Below are 19,321 nucleotides of genomic sequence, written 5' to 3'. Positions count from 1 at the left end.
CTGCGCTGCCTGCACCCCCAGGGCTTTGAAGGAAGGCAGGTACCTGCTCTTCCTCAGCCTCACTTCACGTGGGGCGCAGAGGGAAAGGGGCTAGCTAGGCATTAGCCCAGTGGTCGGGATCGCTTCTGATGGCTGCTGCCACCGCTGTGGAAGGAGAGCATGATACTGCCAGCTGGGGCTCACTGCCTGGGAACCTGGTTGGTTTTCCCTCACCTGAGCTGATAAAATAGAGGTGGGTCTAGGTAAAATAGTGACAGGTTCACTTCTTGGTGGTGGGACTGCTGATGCTGCTGCTATAAACATGGTTCTCTTTTTTTCTCCTCCCTCCCTGTCCCCTCAGGTGCTCCTGACCCCACTGCTGGGGCCAGCATCGACGATGAGAACTGCTGGCACTTGGATGAGGAACAGGTCCGAGAGCAGGTGAAGCTGTTCCTATCTCAGGGAGGGTACTACGGCTCGGGGAAGCAGCTCAACTCCATGTTTGCCAAGGTGAGGAGGAGCCGGCTGCTCTCTTCCCTCTCTGCTCAGCGTGTCACATAGCCGGCAGCTCGCCAGCTGCCCTGGCAGGGTGCCCATCACAGCTGGGAATCTCTGCTCCAGTGCCTTCTTGCCTGGTCGCAGAGCAGGCGGTTGTAATCCAGGCTCTGGGTCAGGCCTGGGTTGTCCCACCCTCTCTCCTGGCAGGTCCCTTCCCCCCACGCAATGGGCTTGCTGTGATCCCTGCGCAAGGGAGGGCTTTCCCCCATCTCCCCATCAGCACGGTGTGGGGAAGGCCAACCCTGCAGAGCCTACTGAGATCGTGGCGAGGTGGCACTGGCCTACGGTCTCTTCTCTTTGTAGAAGGGCCTTATTTTCATGTTCTTGATCGCTTGGTTCTCTTCAAAGCCTAGGCTGTGGCTGCTACGCAGTTGGACTCCAACCAGGCACATCACAGCCATTGCACGAGTGTTATCATATATGACTATACGTTATACACATATATATATATGTATATATTTACAGGCTGGACCCCCAGACTGAGGGAGCTGTGGGTTGCCAGCCAGGTGATCATGTCTTCAGCACTTCCGAGAGACCATGGTTTGTCTCACCAAAGACCTTCTCTCTGTCCTCTCCAGGTCCGGGAGATGCTGCGCATGAGGGACTCCAACGGGGCCAGGATGCTGACGTTGATAACAGAGCAGTTCATGGCCGATCCTCGGCTCTCCCTCTGGAGGCAGCAGGGGACGGGCATAACGGAGAAGTGCCGGCAGCTCTGGGATGAGCTGGGTAAGGGTCACTGCCTCACAGAGAGCAGCAGCAGGGTTGGCTGGGCTGCCAAGCCATCAGACATCATCCCAGAGGCCTTTGGTGCTCTTTTTTGGGGGGCAGAGGCTCTGAGAGATGCCAGGAGCTTACTGTATCCCCTGCTGGGGAAGTCCTGGTGGGACAGCTGGATCAGGCCCAAACTACACGGTTCGACACCTTAAACTGGCCCCTGTGCTACAAAGGGGTCAAGGATGATGGGTTTGCAGAGTGTGGCTGCTCCCATACTTGCAGCAGCCTGTTGTTTGGTGTGCTGCCCCGAAGCCTTTGCGAGGGAGGACACAGGGGCTGGTGAGCCCCAGGGGCTGGATGTAGCCTGGACGTGAAAGTGCTGTTCCTGAAGGAACTGTGATCCAGAGGGGACAAGGCAGGTTCTCAAGTCTCATCCTGTCTAACAGATTTCTGCCTGCTCTGGTGCACATTTCCAGGGTGAGCGGGGGCAGGATGGCCGGCGCAGAGCCTGGCTTTAAGGGAAATGCAGTTCTGGGTAATTCCAGCTAAGCACCTTAGACACCGGCTCAGCTGGCTGACACCTAATATCATTAGAATAAAACATTTAGATGACGTGGGCCCAGGGAGGTTGGTTGTGTGCTGGAGTTAACCCAGCAGTTCTGGGCTCTCCTGGACATCTGGGATCTTGGCTGAATAGTTTGATTTGTGCCATAGTTTTACGAGTGAGTTTGAGTTTGAGCTTCTTTGCAGCCTGCTGGTAGGATATGCTGTGTAAGGGCAAGGGCTCATGGGCTGGGACCAGAGGGATGTTGTAGAGCTGGAAGAAGGGTGAGGGTGATCCAGGGTCTGGAGCACCTGAAACTGCAGCTGGGATCACAGACCTTCCTACTAAGTGCCCAACAAATGCAAAGATAGCCATGAGACCGGAGAGCCTGGCCAAACTGCGCAGAAGGGCCAGGTGGGGTGGGATGTCTTGCTTCTGTGTGAAGTTAAGTGGATGGAAATAACCACACCAGCTCTGGAGGACTCATCTATGCTTCTTGCTAAGAAGATATTTCCAGGATTTTGGGATGCTGCAGCTAGATGGTTGGATGTGCAAGGATCCTGGAGAGGTGGCCAAATCCACCAAGCCAGAATTTCTGCATGGAAGAAAGCAAACACATTGGTGAAATGTGGATGGATGGGTGTCCGGGCAGGCCTGGATGCAGGAAGCAATTTGCCCAGAATTGCAGATTATTTGGTCAGATTTCAAACCCGCTATCCAAGCCGAGAGCCCTCCCTCCCTTCCTGCACACACGATGCAGGGAGTGGTTGGGTTTCAGTCCTGGCTTAACTGTGCAAGGACCAGGGTGGTGTGCGTAGTTTTGGTCGGCAGAGTGGGAGGAGGCAACAGCACGTCCCCATCAGCAGATGGCAAGGTGGCCAGTGGACGTCAGGACCCTACCAAGGCTGGATCAGCCTGACAGCAGGCGAAGCGTGGTGCCAGCCAGTGCACGTCAGAGCGAGCGGCTCGCCTGGTGTAGTCATGTCATGCAGGAGGGTCTGGGCATCTCCATGCTGAAGAGAAGCCCCTGCAGAGGACATGATAATGGTCCAAGAAGCAGCTTCAGGGCAGGATAGGCATGGGCTATACTCAAAGCAGGGATTATTTCCCCCATTTTACGGAAGCCTTTTGGATTTGGCCTTGGGCAGCATTTGCTTTTGGATTAGAGCATCTCTCTGAATGAAGGGTGGAGGCACGAAGGGACCAGAGCTGCAGTGAGCTGGTGGTGTTCACCAGTAATGAACATCAGCAGCATGGAGAGATGTCCTAAACCATCACTGGGTGGGTAATGGTAGCCAGGGTGTGTGAAGGCACGTTGTCCCACTGCCTGTGGGCTGCGGATGCCAAAGCTGGCCGATGTTACCACTGCTGCCAAAGGGAGGGATGAGGGGGCTGTTGCCAGGTGCTGTGGGAAACCCCAGCACAGACCGCGTTCACCTGCCACATGGAAAAGAAAAACAGGCCTCGCGGAAATTATTTTGGGCACGTGTTTAATAATTAATCATCGATTTTAGCAAAGACTGCATCACAGATGCGTGGGATTGGAAGAAGATCAGCCTTAAAGAAGATTGTGGATTTATGCTGTGGAAAATGTAAAGGATTTCGCAGGATTTCAGAGTTTAAAAAAAAAAATTGAAATAAAAAGGGCATTTGCTTGCGCATGTGCTGCCAACTGAACATCTATTGCCCCGTCTGCTGGGGAGCCAAAGGAAAGACCTGCTGGATGGAGAGCTCTACGGCGTGGGAGTATTTGCCCTGGCGCATTAGTACTTACGATTAAAGCCTAATTACAAAAAATAGACGAAAAACCAGCTGAAGTGCAGCCTGACCTTAATCTGCCTGGAGACGGGTTTATTTATCTCGGCCACTTGTTTACAGTGGGGAATTTCAGCAGATTAAGCCAGGGAGTGACCCTGTGGGAAACGGGAGAATTTCTTTGATGGTTTGGAAACTTGGGCACGGGATCGGGGTGCCTGTCCTCTGCGGGGCCGGCAGCCGAGACCGCTGGGCTGGGAAGGCTCCGACCCCCCTGTCCCTGCACCCAGCCCCATCATCAAAAAGCATTTTTGTGTAGAGGCTTAGCTTAATCATGATCTGCCGCTTTGTTTCCCGCTTAACTTCCTGCTATCGGAAAGTTCAGATGAAGGTTTCTGCAGCATGTGAGCAGACATGGAGTCTGACCTGGCGTGGCATTTCAGCTCAGGACAGGAGTCACTTGTGCTGTCAGCTGATGTCACTTGACCATAGGGCTCAGAACACCCCTCTTTTCCATTTCCCAGATAACTATCACGGCTGAGACAGATGTGAATCCCTCTTCCCTCCTTGTCCTTACCTCCCACCGCATCTTCCCTTCTGCAGGAGAGCCCAGGGGCACAGCGTTTTGGCAGGCAAAGGATGCCTTGGAGAGCTCCCAAAAATAGGCTGCAAAGTCATGAGGCTTCTGAAGATTGCATCTTAGCTGAGCTGTGGGAGCCAAAAATCCAGTGAGTGCATCCCATTCCTGGGAGCAGCGGAGCTAGAGCACCAAGCCTGGTTACCGCCTGTCAGCCGAGCCACTCTGTGCACCATCAGAGGCATGAGCCGAAATTGCCAGAGGCTGTTTTTTGCACAAGCAGCCCCTGGAGCAGGCAAAGAGGAGCAATTATAACAGGCGGGAGTGCTGGTGGGAAGGGGGTGCCTGAAACCAGTCGGAGCCCCGGGATGCCCAGCAGCAGGAGCTGCGTGCAGCGTTTAGCTCATGCTGGCCTGAGGAGGTGGTGGGGAGTTTTATACCCTTGGGGTGGCAGTGGGCAGGCACCCACTGCTCAGCTGAGGGGTAGTAACCAGAGCCTTAAGGAAAACTCATTTTCTGGAGCAGAGACCTGCTCTTTTTCAAAGACATTGTGTCTGTGCAGCCCCCGTGGAGCCTGCAGGAACCTGGGAGCAAGTGACATAGACTTGCTCTGGGAGGGATGGGCCCTGAAAACCCCTAAGGAGATAGCTCTTCTCTTGCACATGCATTAATCGCTGATGTTGCAGATCAAAAGTGTTATTGCCCCCTGTTCATCAGAAAGGAGTGGGGTTTTGGTGGGTTTCCCTGGGAGCAGCAGAGCTGAGGCACAGATGGAGCTGGACTGGGCGAGGGCTGCTTTGAATATTTGCTGATCTTCAGTGACTGCGGTCGCCGTTCCTGTGTGCGATGCTGCTGCCACTATCTGTGCTGTGATGTCCCTCCTGCTGATCCAAGCTGCTCCAAGGAGCCGGACGTGCACAGCCTCCACACCTCATTAATGGTTTGAACCAAGCATGTCCACAAGTCCCGACTGGCAGAGGATGGAAGATGCACCCCAAAAGCATCACCAAAGCTCAGCTACAACCCAGAGGAGCGGGGAGACACTGGAGTGGAGCCGGAGTCAGGACATCGCTTCTCAGCCTGGTTTTGCCTCACAGTGCCTGGAAAAGGGACCGGCTGCCTGTGTCGGAGGCGCAGACTCGCTTGGGGCTGTTTGGCTCGGCAGCGTGGCTGTGCAGCTGGGGAGCTGCTGCACAAAACACAGCAAGCGAGGGGGGTGGTTTGGGCATGTGGAGGAATTCCCTCACCACGCAGTGGAGCCGTGTTGGGTGATGTTGTCCTGCTGCTGGCTGTCACTTTGGGATGGGAACTTTGTCTCTGGGAGTGATGGAGAGGTGGGAGGAGAGTGGCTGGCTGGGTGGGGAGAAGGAAGGTGCTCCAGGTCCCCACTGGGCCCATGGAGGAGTGGCAGGGGAGGGTGTTTCTGCAGGAGGCTGAGCTGTCCCGCATGCGTGGCAGGATCCTACACGGGCAGAGAGAGGAGCCCAGGGGGATCCCCGGGGACACTGCACACGGCAGCTGTGCCAGCACACAGCCATCCCGCCCTGTGGGGCAGGCACAAGGGAGGGGACACACTGTGTCCTGGCAGCCTTATGGGAAATTTGAGCAGAAATGCAATTAGCTAAAGGAGAAATCACGGTTTTGCACTTATTTGGGTTGCTGCAGCCCTTTTCAGAGCAGTGGGTGACTCAGGAGAGTCGGCAAGTCTCGGCTAGCAGCACCAGCATCAGCCCTGTCTCATAAAAGGATGAGTTGGATCTTAGTGACAACAGATGTCTTGGGCCTGGTTTTGCCTCTCACACAGCAGACAGCATTGTCGGGCCTGTGAGGTGCCATAGTTGACCTGGAGGGTGTCAGCATGGGTGTCCTACTGATGGACACCTCTGCTTGTGAGATCTTTGTGAGAAGGGCTCTTGCCTGCGAGACATCAAGCCAAGCTCCAGGTTCCTGGGCTGGTTCCTCTGCAGGCTGGGGGCTACTGGGGATTAAAAAAGAAAAAGGAAAAAAAAAAAAAAAAAAAAGGAAGAAAATACACTAAATCTCCTTTTTAAATAGTTGAATGCAAATGGCCTGAAGAACAATGGCAGATGAAATAGCATTTAGAGCAGGCTTTAAAGCGCTTGGAACGTGGGTAGGATCAAAATCAGGTTAGTCTTTGGAGATACAGACTCTGCAGCTTGCCAGGGTGTTTTTAAGCATGCTTTGATGTGTAGTTCAAACACTAGATTTGTCCTGGCAGACAGAAGCACTCACAAATTCATACACAGCCACTCTCTCCTTCCCTCCTCCCCACTGTCCCCCATCTCATGAGATTATAATTTAGCTTCATTACAGAGGAGTTTTACTTTTATTTAAAAGCTGTCTAAATCCCCCTCCTGGGTCCGTGCATTATGCTGAAATGAGTTTACGAACGCCAATGAAACCTTGCAGGCTCTCACGACAAGCGCGGCGGCGGAAGAGCTTTGCCACATGGGTACGGTGGTGGCACCTCCTTGATTCCTTGGCTTTGTTTAGGGGCGCTGTGGGTGTGCGTGGTGTTAAACCCCCACTGCAAGCTGGAAGAGAAATCCTGCTGGCTCCGGCAGCTGCGCAAGTGGGGCGAGATGGACGTCTGTCCCCTGGAAGATGGCAATTATGGTAACGAGCTTCCCAACATCACCAACGCGCTTACGCAGAGCTCCGGTCACAGCCAAGGTGAGTCCGGGCAGGGAGTGGAAATCCAGCCGGTGGCCACAGGAGTTGGGTCTGGGTCAAAACTCACCCCAGAGTTGAGAGACCTCAGTTCAGCTGCTGGTGATGTCTCCAGGAGTCATGGGAATACAAAACGTTTCGCTTTAGAGCCTCTGGTTTTAGATACATTTGGAAGTGTTTGGCTCTTTGCTACATCTTGGGTGAAGTCACCTGTGTATTGAGCATCAAATTAGAGGCCATTTTAAAGCAATTTGACCTTGGGGGAGTTTAGACACCTACGGTCTGTGCAGGTTTGGGTATGGAGTTTTACAGAAAACCAGTGCTGCTTGAATCAGAATGGAGCTGAGCTGGGAAGCTCTGGCTGTAATGTGAGAGTGAGCAGTTGGAGATGATGCAGAGCCCCTTTCCCAGCCCTTGAGCCTTGCTTATGGGCTTTGATTCAGGTGGTAGATAAGTTATTAAGCCAGGAATGTTCAAGGGCAGAGCATAAACAGAGCATGTAGTTGTGGGGTTGTTCCTTTGTGCTAAAATATTTTCTCAACCCCTGACAAAGCATTTGATCCCTTAAATTTAAAGCACTTTTCCCCCTTCCTTTTGCCTGAAGTAGACATGAACTGAAAGTTACTGCTCTTACCGTGCCTCCATCTGCTGCACTGGGATTGCTCTTTGGTGTATTATGTGTGGCCAAAGTGGGAAGAGGACAGGGGGGATGGCAGCCGTGCCACAAAGGAAACTTCACTCTTCTGGGTGGGATTAGTCCCTCAGCAGTGGCTCAGGAGCATAGCTGTCCTGCCAGCCTGCCCCAGCTGCTCGCTGTGCCTCCCTGTGTGCATCCTTGGGGAGCAGCTTAATTTAAACCTGGCCGTGCTCCATGTCCTGTGCCAGCCCTGGGACTCCCCCCTGGTGTTCCCAGCTCGGCCAAGGATTCGCTCTGGCATTCGGGGCAGGTCACTGGGGCTGAGCAGGTCATTTCTTCAGATGTGCGGGGAGCTTCCAAAGCACATGCCAGTGATGTCCCCTTGTCCCCACGCTCCTGCCTCTCCAAGCAGGGGACTGTAAGCAGCACGGACCCTGGAGGTGTCCCGGGGTTAATGTTTGTGCATAGGCACATATTGCTGCAGATTGTTGCCAGCCTGTTTTATTACTGAAGGAGAACAGCTGATTCCTGAAATCCTTCCCGGTGAAGTGAGCAGGCTTGGTTCTGTACGTACCGACACCTGTTTAATTTCTCTCTACCTCGGGGTGCCTGCAGCATTCAGGCTAATTACTTGTTGCCATCGTTTCCAGAGCATGTTTATCCAGCCTCCCTGGATCAGCTTTGAGCAGTGCCTTTTGTTTCCCCAACTTGAATGCATTTAAGTCGGCCCATATTGCGGGTTGCAGGACCAAACATTCAGCGTTGCATCTCCTTTGTGGCTTCCCGTTTTGCAGCCCACGAGCTGCATTTGGCCCTGGTGGTCTGGTGTGGCTGGAGCGATAGCAGCATTGCTCCAAACAGACCTTTTCCTCCGACGAACCACTCATCTGATCTGTCTGGACTGAGTGAAATGCTCATCCAGCATTCAATAGCTTCAGAAATGTCAGTGAAGTTACAGAGCATCTCTGAAGAGGTGCACAGGCACCCGCTGCAGAGCGCAGCGGTGGGTTTCAGACAGTGCCACCTTCTCCCTTCCAGCCCTCTCACACAGCTAGAGGAGGTTGCTGGGAGGTGATGGTTTCCCCCCATCACCCAGAAGCAGATGACATGCTCATTCTGGTTCCCCTGGTGGCTTCAGGTGCTGTTGATCTAAGCAGCTGTGCTTCAGTGAAGCTGGAGCTTTGCACTGGAGCAGGAGAGCTCGTGGTGCTTGCGGGGCAGTAACGCTGAGGAAGCCCAGTCCTGACCCCTGGCCGCTGCCTGCACGCTGGGGTGGGAGTGCGCTGCCGCGTTTCAAGGCGTCAGCCCCGTGTGTGACAGTGGATTATCATCCAAAAGCAAACGCATGGGCAGTCCCTGCCTCTTTTCTCGTCTCTCTGGCCAAGGCAGCTATTCTAGCAAGTTACTTACCAGTGCTGTCTGAGGAGACACCAGTCTCCATCAGAGACAGGATGGGCAGCAGAGGTATCTAAAGGCAATCTGACGCAGTGCAGTGGCCAGAGCCCCTGCGCTCAGCTCAGAAATGGCTGGGGTGGGACCAGGTGGGGCTTTGCTCTCATTGGAAAGACATTGCTCTGCCCAGGGAGGTCGTGTCTGGGGGCAGGAACAGGCTGTCCCTGCCCCACCAAGGCACTGACGGTTTTTCTCTTTGCAGACTCGCTTGCCAGGCCTAGACGAACCGTGTTCACCCGGGCGATCGAGGGCTGTGACCTCCACTGGCAGGACAGCCACCTGCAGCGCATCATTAGCAGTGACTTCTACGTGTCTCCCTCCTACCAACGCGAGGGCGAGAGCCTCCTCTTCAACTCCCAGGGGCAGCCACTGTGGCTAGGTGAGCATCCAAACCAGCAGCCCCTTGCATGGCCTGGGTGGCAGTGGAGAAGAGCCACCCAAGGCATCAAAGAAGCTTTGCTACCCTGGGTCCTTGCAACCTTCTGCATCCTAGATTGAAAATGCCTCCCTGGCCCTTAGCCTGAGGAGTAGGGTGAGCAGAACAACTTGATGCCCTCCCACACCCCAGCCACAGTCCTTATAGCAAGCCCCACATCTTTACAGTCTCAGTTCCCCTTGAGCAGCTTGGACCAGATTCGTGTCCTCTTTAATCCTGCCAGTGTTTGGCTGTCCCCAGTGCAAGCTCTCACTGTTCCCAGTACAGGGGGACTGGTTGTGTAAAGTCCCTTGAAAGTTGTCTGGGGAGCACAGCTGTATCCTCTGGATTTTTTTCTTCCCTGCTCTCATACTCTCTTTAGTCTTCCCTGAAAGGCAATTAACAAACAGTACAATTAAGCCTTGTGTGAGCTTAAGGCATACTGGACCAGTCAAGCCCAGTTACCCTCCTGTGTTGTAGACCCTTAGTCCACGTACCTCAAGCCATGCAACTTCTCTACTGCAAATTCATGACCCTGGGCAGATCTGCAAACCCTCGACAGCTACATGTCTGGGATGAGAATGAGTGAGACGAAGGGCTTGGGGGTGCCTGGTGTTGCTGTCAGCCCTCAGACTGACCCCAGAATGGGAGACACAAGCCCCCCACACCTCCAGGAGGGTGGATGCCTCATCCCTACAGCCCAGGAGGTGAATGTATGGACATGGAACAGGTCAAAATCCACCACTGCACTGTTGTCCACTCCAGGAGCCGAGGTCTGCCATCACCCAGCCAAATGGGAAGACAATATTTAAAGTCATCCAGAGATGTGGTTTGTGGAGCAGCAGGCACTAAGTTGCTATTAAGGCCAGGAAACGAGTTTAAAAGGGCCTATGTGAAGGCTGCTGGCACACCTCTGCTAGCTTAGCTGGAGCAGGAGAGGACATTTCTACTCTGGGAAGAGTTTTGTGTAGCTGCAGGCAGCAGCTCTCCTCCCCGCACAGCCATAGGCAGCGGTGGTGGGTTAGTGCTTCCATGGACTCTATCTAGCAGTGATGTAGTGGCCACAGCTCCCCTGTCCCTAGCATAATCTGGGTTCTGGTGAGCCCTTTGGCCCAGCTGGTTGGTGCATGTTATTTTTCTGATGTATTTGCCATGATTTTTGGATTTAGTGCTTTTGCTTTCTTGGCACCCCTACGAGGACTCGGTGCTGGGAGAGGAGAGTGATTTGTCAGCAACTTCCAGTGATGAATTCAGTGAGAAGCTGAATATTTCATCCATTTAGCAAATGAATAGAGGGAGCAACAAGAAGCTCTTTTACAGATGTGTTTGTTGTGAAGCCTCTTCCTCATGTATTCCTTGAGGGTGACCTTTGGGAAGCGGAAACCCCATTTGTGGAGGTGGCTGTCTGCATTTCCAAAGCTTTCTGAGCTCTTCCAGGAATAGAAATTATCCCTCTACCATAATTTTAGATCTTCTCTGTTTGCCTTTTTTTTTGTTTTTGTTTTTCTTTTCCACTTTGGTAGGACATTTTGCAAGAATGTCAAGTGGGATTTTCGCCACTTGTTATGCAGCATGTCATGTCATCTGCTCCTCCTAATTTCTCACTCAGTCATAATCCTCTCCACAGTTGCTTATGATTTCAGGTGAGCAATGAGCAACAGGAGCAGATGAATTCCTAAGCAACTGTGAGTCTTGGCGGGGGGGGGGGTTTCATACGACTGTTCCGAGTAATAAAACACCAGGTAGGAGAGCTGCAGAAGAGATGGGGTGTCTGCAGAGCTCGCTCCACGGAGGTGTTAAGGAAGCAGTTTAAAACATCACCCCAAATCTGCCAGTGCCCCCTGCTCAGTGCTGAATGCACAGCCTTACCCTACGTATCATCACCTGTGCCATGAGAGCAGGGAGAGGTGTTGGGCGAGATGCCAAGAAGTGTTTGAGTGCATGGCAATGAGAGAAATCACCGTAAGCTGGGCAGATTATAGGAGAAATGAGTGGCAGTGTTGTAACAGCCTGTATTTGGAGCTGTCGTATTGCAGCAATGGTGTGTTGGAAATGCTTCCACTAGATAAGGTTTGTGGAGGTGGGGATTTAGGTGCTGACATGGCTGCTGTGGGTTGAACGTGGTGGGAGTCCTGTTTGTTAGTATTCCTGGCCATGGGGCAGGGAGAAAGGGATGACTTTAAGGCAGGGAGTAGGAGTTTAGCTGGGGCGTGGGGAAGACCAGTAGAAGAAAATGCCCTGAAGCCTGATGCTGTCAGGTTTGCTCCCCCCATCAGTACCATCCCGTGAATTTCTGTACTTCTCTGGCTCAGCCATGCCACTGTGTTTGTCCTTGTCTTGCAGAACACGTGCCGACAGCCTGCGCTCGGGTGGATGCCCTGCGCTCCCACGGCTATCCCAGAGAAGCTCTCCGACTAACTGTTGCCATAATCAACACCCTGCGACTGCAACAGCAAAGGCAGCTGGAGATATATAAGCATCAGAAGAAAGGTATGAATAGAACTATGGGAGAAGCATCCCATGAGGTCTAGCTGGGGTGTCCCAGCTGGCTGAGAAGGTCTTCTCCGTCTCAGAGTGGTGCTGCCCCATCCAGAGCGGCACAGGTTGGCAGTGGGCAGTGCTGTACCAGACAAACTGATGCATCTGATTGCTTGAGCCAAACTGCATTGGTACCCACCTGCTAAGGACAGAGAGGTGCCCACGTGCTGTCTTGGGGCTGCTGGAGTAGGGGTGTTCTTGTTCCCACTGTTGTCTGGTTGCCTGTAAGGATTGCCCAGGCGATGGTGGGTGATGCCTGCATTGAAGAGGAGCTGCTTTGTCTGCAGAGCTGCAGTAACTGGCTGTGTGTGCTACTTCCACCTTTCATTCACTGGGTAAATTGTGCCAGGAGACAAGACCAGTGTTTCTCCTTTTGCAGTTGCAGTTGTTAGAGAGCTGGGGGCAGTTACTGCAGCACTGCTGGTGGTCGGTAACTCCTGGGCCTCAGTAGCTCAGCCAGCTTGAGGTCATCAAAAGATGGAGCTTTTAAGACTCACTGGGAGTCTTTGTCATCTCCAGAGAGATTTGTGCTTGTGTTTCCAAAACATTCAGGCTACCTTTGCAAACGAGTCCACAAGCTGCGGTCTGACTTTAAGACTCCATCTTGGGACTCTGCAGCCCCTCGTGTCCTCTTGGAACAGAGAATGAACCGCTGTGTCTTATGTGGCCTTCGGCGCACCTTTTTTTGTTGGGTGCCTGCTCCCTCTGATGTCTGTGGCAGCGTGCGGGGTGGTTGCTCTGAGCTGCTGCTTGCCCTCGCAAGCTGCCATGTCCAGGTTGGCCCTGGAGGTCCCCATGTCCCAGGCCCATGGTCTTTGGTCTGAGAGACCTCTCTGAGTGCAGAAACCTGTCTTTAAATTCTTCACTTTTAATGTCTTTCTGTTCTGTTTTTTTTTTGTAGAGCTGCTGCAGCGAGGAGCAACAACCATCACCAACTTGGAGGGCTGGGTAGGCCACCCCCTGAACCCCATCGGCTGCCTCTTTCTCACCCTGACCGAAGCTTGTAGATTAGAAGAGGAAAATTGCCTTGAAATTTCAGGTACTGAGTGCTCCTCCTGGCTCCCTTCCCGGTGGCTGCAGTTGAACCGAGCCCAGCGGGCAGACCCTGGGTGCAGGTGTGGGGCTCAGGACTCCTGGGCTCCAAATCTCCCCTCTCCGCCTCTGCAGAGCAGCCAGGGCAGAGCTGCAGTGCAGAGAGGGGGAGTTAGTGCCCTGAGTTTTCCCAGCCTTCAGGGTGCAACCAGAGCAGAGCAGCAGAGCAGAGCTGGGCCAAGGCATGCTGGCCCATGGGAAGGCACTGGTGTCAGCCGTGCACCCTGTTGCACAGGTCTTGGGTCTTCTGCACGAGAGGAGGATGGAGCCCACATCTCCCATAGGGAGCTTTTATCCATCATCTCTGAGTGACCAAAGGCAGGCAGCAAGGGAAGCGTGGGTCTTGCTTCTGAAGTTGAGAGGGTTTTCTCTCTGCTGTGGTTCTGCCACTAAAGAAGGCTCTTCTAACATTGCTGCATCACTCCCCCTTTCTTCCAGACGCCGGGGACTCCAAACCCCCAGTGTATCAACATGTGCCCGTCGCAACTGGCAGCCAAGACAGCGGCGAGTCTTACCTGTCCCTGGCCTTAGAGGTGGCCCTGATGGGGATGGGTCAGCAGAGAGTGATGCCTGAAGGTCTCTATGCCCAGGACAAGGTGTGCCGCAATGAGGAGCAGATCATTGCCCGGCTGCAGGACCTGGAGCTGGACCCAGTGCTGGTGCAGACCCTGCGGAAGCAGTGCATCTTGCTTCTGGAAGGTGGGGGCTTGGTCCATCTAGCTGGCTCCTGTGTCTTAGCTGGGTGCTGGTAACATCTCCAGGGTGCCCTTTCCAAGATTTACACCTGGCTGACCCCATCCTGGCTTCTTCCTGTGTGGGTGTGGTGCTGAGTCTGTAGGATGGCTGCTCTGCCCCATCATCTGGCAAAACAAGGGTTTGCTGACATCCCTGGAGCGACACCACCTCAGAGATGTTACGGAGAAGGGTGCTAAGCATGTGGCCTCAGTTTCTGAGGGATTTTGACCTGAAAGGGGTTTTTAGAAAAGGAAAGAGCAGCCCTTTGTCCTGTATCCAACTTGAGTAACGCACCAGGAAGCTGCTGAGCAGATCCTCAAAGCTTTGAGGTGGTGCAAACCCCATCCACAGATTCTGCTGTGCTTATTATGGCTGATGGGCTCTGCTTCCACCTAGGTGGTCCCTTCAGCGGCTTGGGAGAAGTCATCCACCGTGAGAGCGTCCCCATGCACACCTTTGCCAAATACCTGTTCTCTGCCCTGCTGCCCCACGATGCAGATCTGGCGTACAAGCTGGCTTTGCGGGCCATGAGGTTGGTGCATGTTTTATTCTGTCTCTGTCCCCCAGTTTTGCCTCCCTTCTCTGCTCTGCTGGGAAGCTGGGATGCTTTGCAACCCTCAAGCAGGGATGGGAGTGGAGGCAGGCTTGGAGCTTGCCATGCCTGGGATCGTCCTGTGCAGCGTGTAGGGCTGCCCGGGCACCAAGCAGCAGTGCAAAGAGACTCCTGCTCTCTGTTTGGGCGATTCCTGCTTTTCAAGCCCCATCCGTAGGGATTTGCACGGGCCTGATAATGTCTGCTGGTCCAGCCCTCTGCCCAGCCCCTCGCCCCAGGCTGGACCACCACCTGCCTCTCCTGGTGACAGGCGTCCTCCACCGAAGCAGGTCCCAGAGAGGCATGGTGCTGTCATCTGCCTTCTGTCTGCCAGGCCTCAGGCACCCTGCTGTTATCCCGGCACCGATGGGCAGATGATTTGTCCTGGGCTCCAGGATGTCGCAGAGCTGGGTGCAGAGCACAGTCGCACCCTGTTCTCCATTAAAGCCGAGCTCCGTCTCTGGGACCAGGGACAGGGCTGATGCCGAGAGCAGCCACATCTCCCTCCCCAGAGCATGACACACCTCAGACATCAGCCCGTGTACTGCAGTTTTTTGGCAGGGGCTGGGTGGGTCTTGAAAAGGCTGGAATTTCCCAAATGAGTCAATGCTTCAAGGACCATCAACCCCAGAGCATCCCAGTGCCCTCTCCTTCTGACGCCATTTCCTCGGTGAAATGAGCCATCTCTCCCCAGCACAGAGGGAAATTTTGAAATCCTCCTGTCCTGGGAAGAGCTGCTCAGGAGGACAGCCAGGCCTAAAAGAGCAGCCAAAGGCCTCTGCAGCTTGTGGGAACACCATGCCCCACCAGACCTAAGACCTCCAGCTGCCGAGCAGGACTGGGATTGAGTGCCCTGTGGGTGCGCATTGCTCCCTCGCCATCTCTTAGTGCCTGTCCCCTGCTCCCAGCTGGGACCTCCTGTGTTTAGGTGTCTCTGACCTGGGCTGGGAAGGTTGGGCTTCTGCTGCCCTGTGGGTACCCAAGCCTGCGAACGAGGAAAGCAGAGATAGTTGGATGCTCTCCGTGTCTGGGGGGACAATTTCCCTCCTGCACGCCTCAGCTGACCATCGAGTTAGTGACACCAGCACCAAATCAGGGGTTTAAGAGCCAACATGGTTTTGTCACCATGGCTGGCGACGTGAGACTCCTGCTCCCCTTCCTTAGGCTTCCTTCTCCCCCAGGTTTTCCAGGCTTTGAGATATCCCCACAAAAGCAGGTAACCGAAACCGGCTGCAGAGGCCCTGGGGAAATGTTCTGCTGCTTCTGATCACGGCTGGGTGTTTTGAGAAGAACCAGATGATAAAGCCAGGAGTTCTGCCGGCCACTCTTGACATGAAAGGAGCGTGGAGGGAGGAGGGATTTTGCTGCTTTTTTTTTTTTCTGAGGCTTGTGCTTTTCCTTACAAGTTTATAAGTCACTTCACGGATCATTCTCCTCCTTTCAAGTTGGTCTCAGATTGATGCCTGTGCCCATGTGTTGAGCACGCAGCTGCAGGACCCCCCACACGTGCACGGCAGTAGGATGGTTTCAAAGGCAGCGCTGTGGGCAGCTGCCTGCAGGCAGCCCCTGCCTCACCTCGCCAGCGCCTTGGGGAGATGGGGCAAAGCCGGGGCTGGGCTGGGGTCTGATGTTGCCTCCTACCGTCCGCCTTTCAGGTTGCCCGTCCTGGAGACCACGGCACCGTCCGGCGACGTGACTCACCCCCACCACCTGGTCTCGGTGGTCCCCAGCAGATACCCGCGCTGGTTCACCCTGGGGCACCTGGAGTCGCAGCAGTGCGAGCTGGCCTCCACCATGCTCACAGCAGCCAAAGGTTGGTGGGGGGACAGCTCTGGGACAGGGGTGATGGGATGATGCTGCACAAGAGCATCAAAGGGATTTCCTGGAGAAAAGAGGGAGCTCCTGCTTCTGCTCCCTTGAGCACTGGCAGACTGGCTGGGTGCCCCGCTGGCAGCCCACCACGGGCAGGGCACGGTGAGCTGGCCTTGGAGCAGCCCACCATAGACAAGGATTCTGGGGCTGTTGTCACAAAGGGCCCCAAGGCTCGTGGTCTGGCAGGGCAGGACAGGAGGTTCCCAGGAGGTGCAGACAACCCTGCAGGGATGCCAGGCACAGTGCTGTGGATCCTGGGTGGTTCGCCTGGGTGATGCTGGACCATGTCTTCCCTGTAGCGTGGTCAGCTGCCAGGTCAGCTAGCCCTGCCAGAAGTGTCCTGGGTTCATGCCATGGTTTAGTTTGAAGCTGCTTATGCTTTTACCTCTGCTTTGTCTCTTCCTGCCCTGTGGTAATGAACTTGCACAGGCTGTAGGAGGGAGAAGACCTTCCTGTGCACCAAACCACGTGTGGCTTTCGGCAGGGCTCGAGATGAGGACAGCTGTGCTGGGTTGGGACACCTTGGTCCCATCCGTTGGGGGGCTCGTAGAACACCTCCTTGCTGGTTTCTCAGGCCTCTTTGGTTTCTGCCCAGGCACAGCGATGAAGGCGAACATAGGTTTTTCATTAAACATCCTTCTGTCCAGAAACCAACCCCACTGGGATGGTGAGCACCTTGTGCCCCATGAGGGTCGGTGAGCCAAGCAGTTACCACTGCCCACTGCTGTCCTGCGCAGGCTGCGGCAGCCTCCGGCCCTCGGTGCTGCCAGCCTGAGAGGGAAGGTGCTGCTTCCCCAGCGAGGTGGAAGGTAAATGAGCTGTCAGAAAGCTCCAGCCTCGCTGCCTCGGCAGCCTCTTCTCTCCTTCCAGCCCTCCTCCTCTTGGCTGCTTTTCCAGGGCTGATGGTGTCCTGCCCCTGCCTTGCAGTGCCCTGATGGAGAGCTGGTACCTGACTTATCCTTTAATTTCTTCTCCCTTCCAGCGCCTAATGGGGATGAGGTTTTTATGCTGAGGGTGCAGGGCCATTGGACTATGTCTGCTTTTCCCGCTGTCCCCTTCCCCAGGTGTTCCCCCGCTGCAGCCTGTCCCGATGCGATCCTGTGTCCTCACAGCCTCTCTCACCCGCGCCCCCGCGAGCTGTTTTAGGCTTGGATTTTGGTGGTGTTGCAGGCAGCTGCTGTGGGCGGCAGGCGATATCTTTAGCTATTAGTCACCCCACATGTCTCCGTGTGCCCAGGAGCAGCACTAGGTTTTTCCCACTGCTGTGATTTACTTGGCTCTCCTTGCATGAGGTTCATCTGCTCAGTTTACGACTATGGGAGTAGAAACACGAACCTGGAGCAAAGCAGAGGGACCTGATGTGGCATGTTGGCATCTCTGGTCTGCACCCATGCCGAAGGTCCCTCTCCCCACCCTGTGTCCCACAGAGGCTGACAGGAGGATTTCCCAAGCCAGATGCAGGATCATGATTTAATATGCATTGATGGATCCCTCTTCCAAGATCCTGTCCCATCTTCCGATGTCATCACATGTCCTTCTGGTACGCATGGCCTCCTGTGGCAGGAGACCCACAGCATCACTGGGTGTTGTGCCAGGAACCCCCTTCTTTGGGGGTATCTCAGCCTGTCTCAGTCGTGAGAGCTGCGTGCCTGACCTGGGGCAGCCAGGACCAAGCCATAGTGAGTCTGGGTGACCCTGGCCCAGCCTTTGCTAGTCTTGCAGAGCGAAGGGACTTACCGGGCAAGACAGTATGTGTGCAGCAAACAGCTTTTCTTCTTCTTTTTAATGTTCTTAAATGAAGGCTGACCTTTCTGCGGCCGTTCAGCACTGGGCATCTCCCCAAACCCCTCCTTTGTTGGGAAGAGTCTGCTTTACAGCTGTCAAACTTGAGCCCAGGGTAGAACATCCAGGTGCCTGGACATGTCTGCTAATGCTCCAGGATGTCTCTGGGATCACTCAGTGTTGTTTGTCCTCTCCATGAGAGGATGTTCTTGAGTGAGGGTGTGTGCTGTAGGATGTGTCACCTCCTGGGGAGGACGCACCATTTTGCTGTTGGACTGCAGGGCCTGATCCAGCATCCCTGTGCGTCCCTCCACATGCATGTCTAGAGTGGCTGACCATGCTGAAGGGGCTGTTCAACACCTAGTGCAGGCAGGAGATGAGGCTCGAGGGCAAGGTGGGGGGAGGCCGAGCCATCTGACCATTCTTGCCTGCACCCAGGGGACATGCTACGCCTACGCACGGTGCTGGAGGCCATCCAGAAGAACATCCACTCCTCCTCCTTGATCTTCAAGCTGGCCCAGGATGCGTTCAAGATCGCCACGCCAGCCGACAGCAACTCAGACACAACGCTGCTCAACGTGGCGCTGGAGCTGGGGCTCCAGGTACGGGATGGCGTTGGGGGTGCCGGTGGCCCTTCTGCCCCACATGCTGTGGCAGCAGCACTGGTGATGGTCTTCCACCAAGCAGGCGGTCCCCTGTGGAAGGAGTAAATTCATCCCTGCATGGCCCCGAGCAGGGGAGCTCAGCCCTGGGAGGCCCCTGTGCCCACTGCGGTTTGGGTGGAGGCGGAGCAGCGACAGGGAGCCTGTAGCCAGCTGGGCCAGAGGGATTTTTGGGGAGCACCACTGTGTTGGGTGGACACGTTGGAGCCCTGTGGTGCAGCTGGTCACCCTGACTTTGCCTCGCAGGTGATGCGCATGACCCTGTCCACCCTCAACTGGCGGCGGCGGGAGATGGTGAGGTGGCTGGTGACGTGTGCTACCGAAGTGGGTGAGTGCAGCGCCGCGGTGTCCATCCTGTGTGCGGTGGGAGTGGGGTGGGCACGGACATCCCGGGGTCATCCATAGCCCTGGGCGTCTGAGCTCTCCTGGGTCTCCCATTTCTTCCTGGGTAACTGGATGCACCCCCAGAGTGCCAGCTGGCAGGGCTGGGGCCACAGCAGTGGCCGGGTTTGGGACTAGAACGGGTCCACTGTACCTGGGCCAGGCCAGCGGTGTTCGCTGTGCCCTGCAGCATGGCCAAGCAGGATAGCCTCTGCCTGTCCCCCTCCGGCCCTGTCCCTCTTGGGGCAGAGGCAGCAGTTCAGCACTGCCGTGGGCTGGCTTTGCCCCGGCTCTGGGTACCTCCGGGCCAGGCACTAAGGCTGGGTCGTGACCCCAGTGTTT

At 55.0% G+C, this 19,321-nt stretch overlaps 1 protein-coding gene across 1 annotated transcript in view; it reads left to right on the top strand.

Annotated features, from left to right (window-relative positions):
- Positions 1–19,321, top strand: part of ZSWIM5 (zinc finger SWIM-type containing 5) — a 101,562-nt gene that overhangs the window by 79,767 nt on the left and 2,474 nt on the right. The window contains exons 3-13 of the mRNA XM_068406779.1: positions 341–489; positions 1,116–1,266; positions 6,645–6,824; positions 9,113–9,289; positions 11,669–11,815; positions 12,765–12,902; positions 13,394–13,654; positions 14,087–14,222; positions 15,938–16,095; positions 18,375–18,538; positions 18,845–18,926. Of these exons, the coding sequence (XP_068262880.1) occupies positions 341–489; positions 1,116–1,266; positions 6,645–6,824; positions 9,113–9,289; positions 11,669–11,815; positions 12,765–12,902; positions 13,394–13,654; positions 14,087–14,222; positions 15,938–16,095; positions 18,375–18,538; positions 18,845–18,926 (1,743 nt within the window). The remainder of the gene's footprint in view (positions 1–340; positions 490–1,115; positions 1,267–6,644; positions 6,825–9,112; positions 9,290–11,668; positions 11,816–12,764; positions 12,903–13,393; positions 13,655–14,086; positions 14,223–15,937; positions 16,096–18,374; positions 18,539–18,844; positions 18,927–19,321) is intronic.

Source organism: Nyctibius grandis, chromosome 8 (assembly GCF_013368605.1).
Source record: "Nyctibius grandis isolate bNycGra1 chromosome 8, bNycGra1.pri, whole genome shotgun sequence".
Classification (NCBI taxonomy): domain Eukaryota; kingdom Metazoa; phylum Chordata; class Aves; order Nyctibiiformes; family Nyctibiidae; genus Nyctibius; species Nyctibius grandis.
Note: the sequence above shows the minus strand (reverse complement) of the source record. Positions and strands in the feature narration are given on the sequence as shown.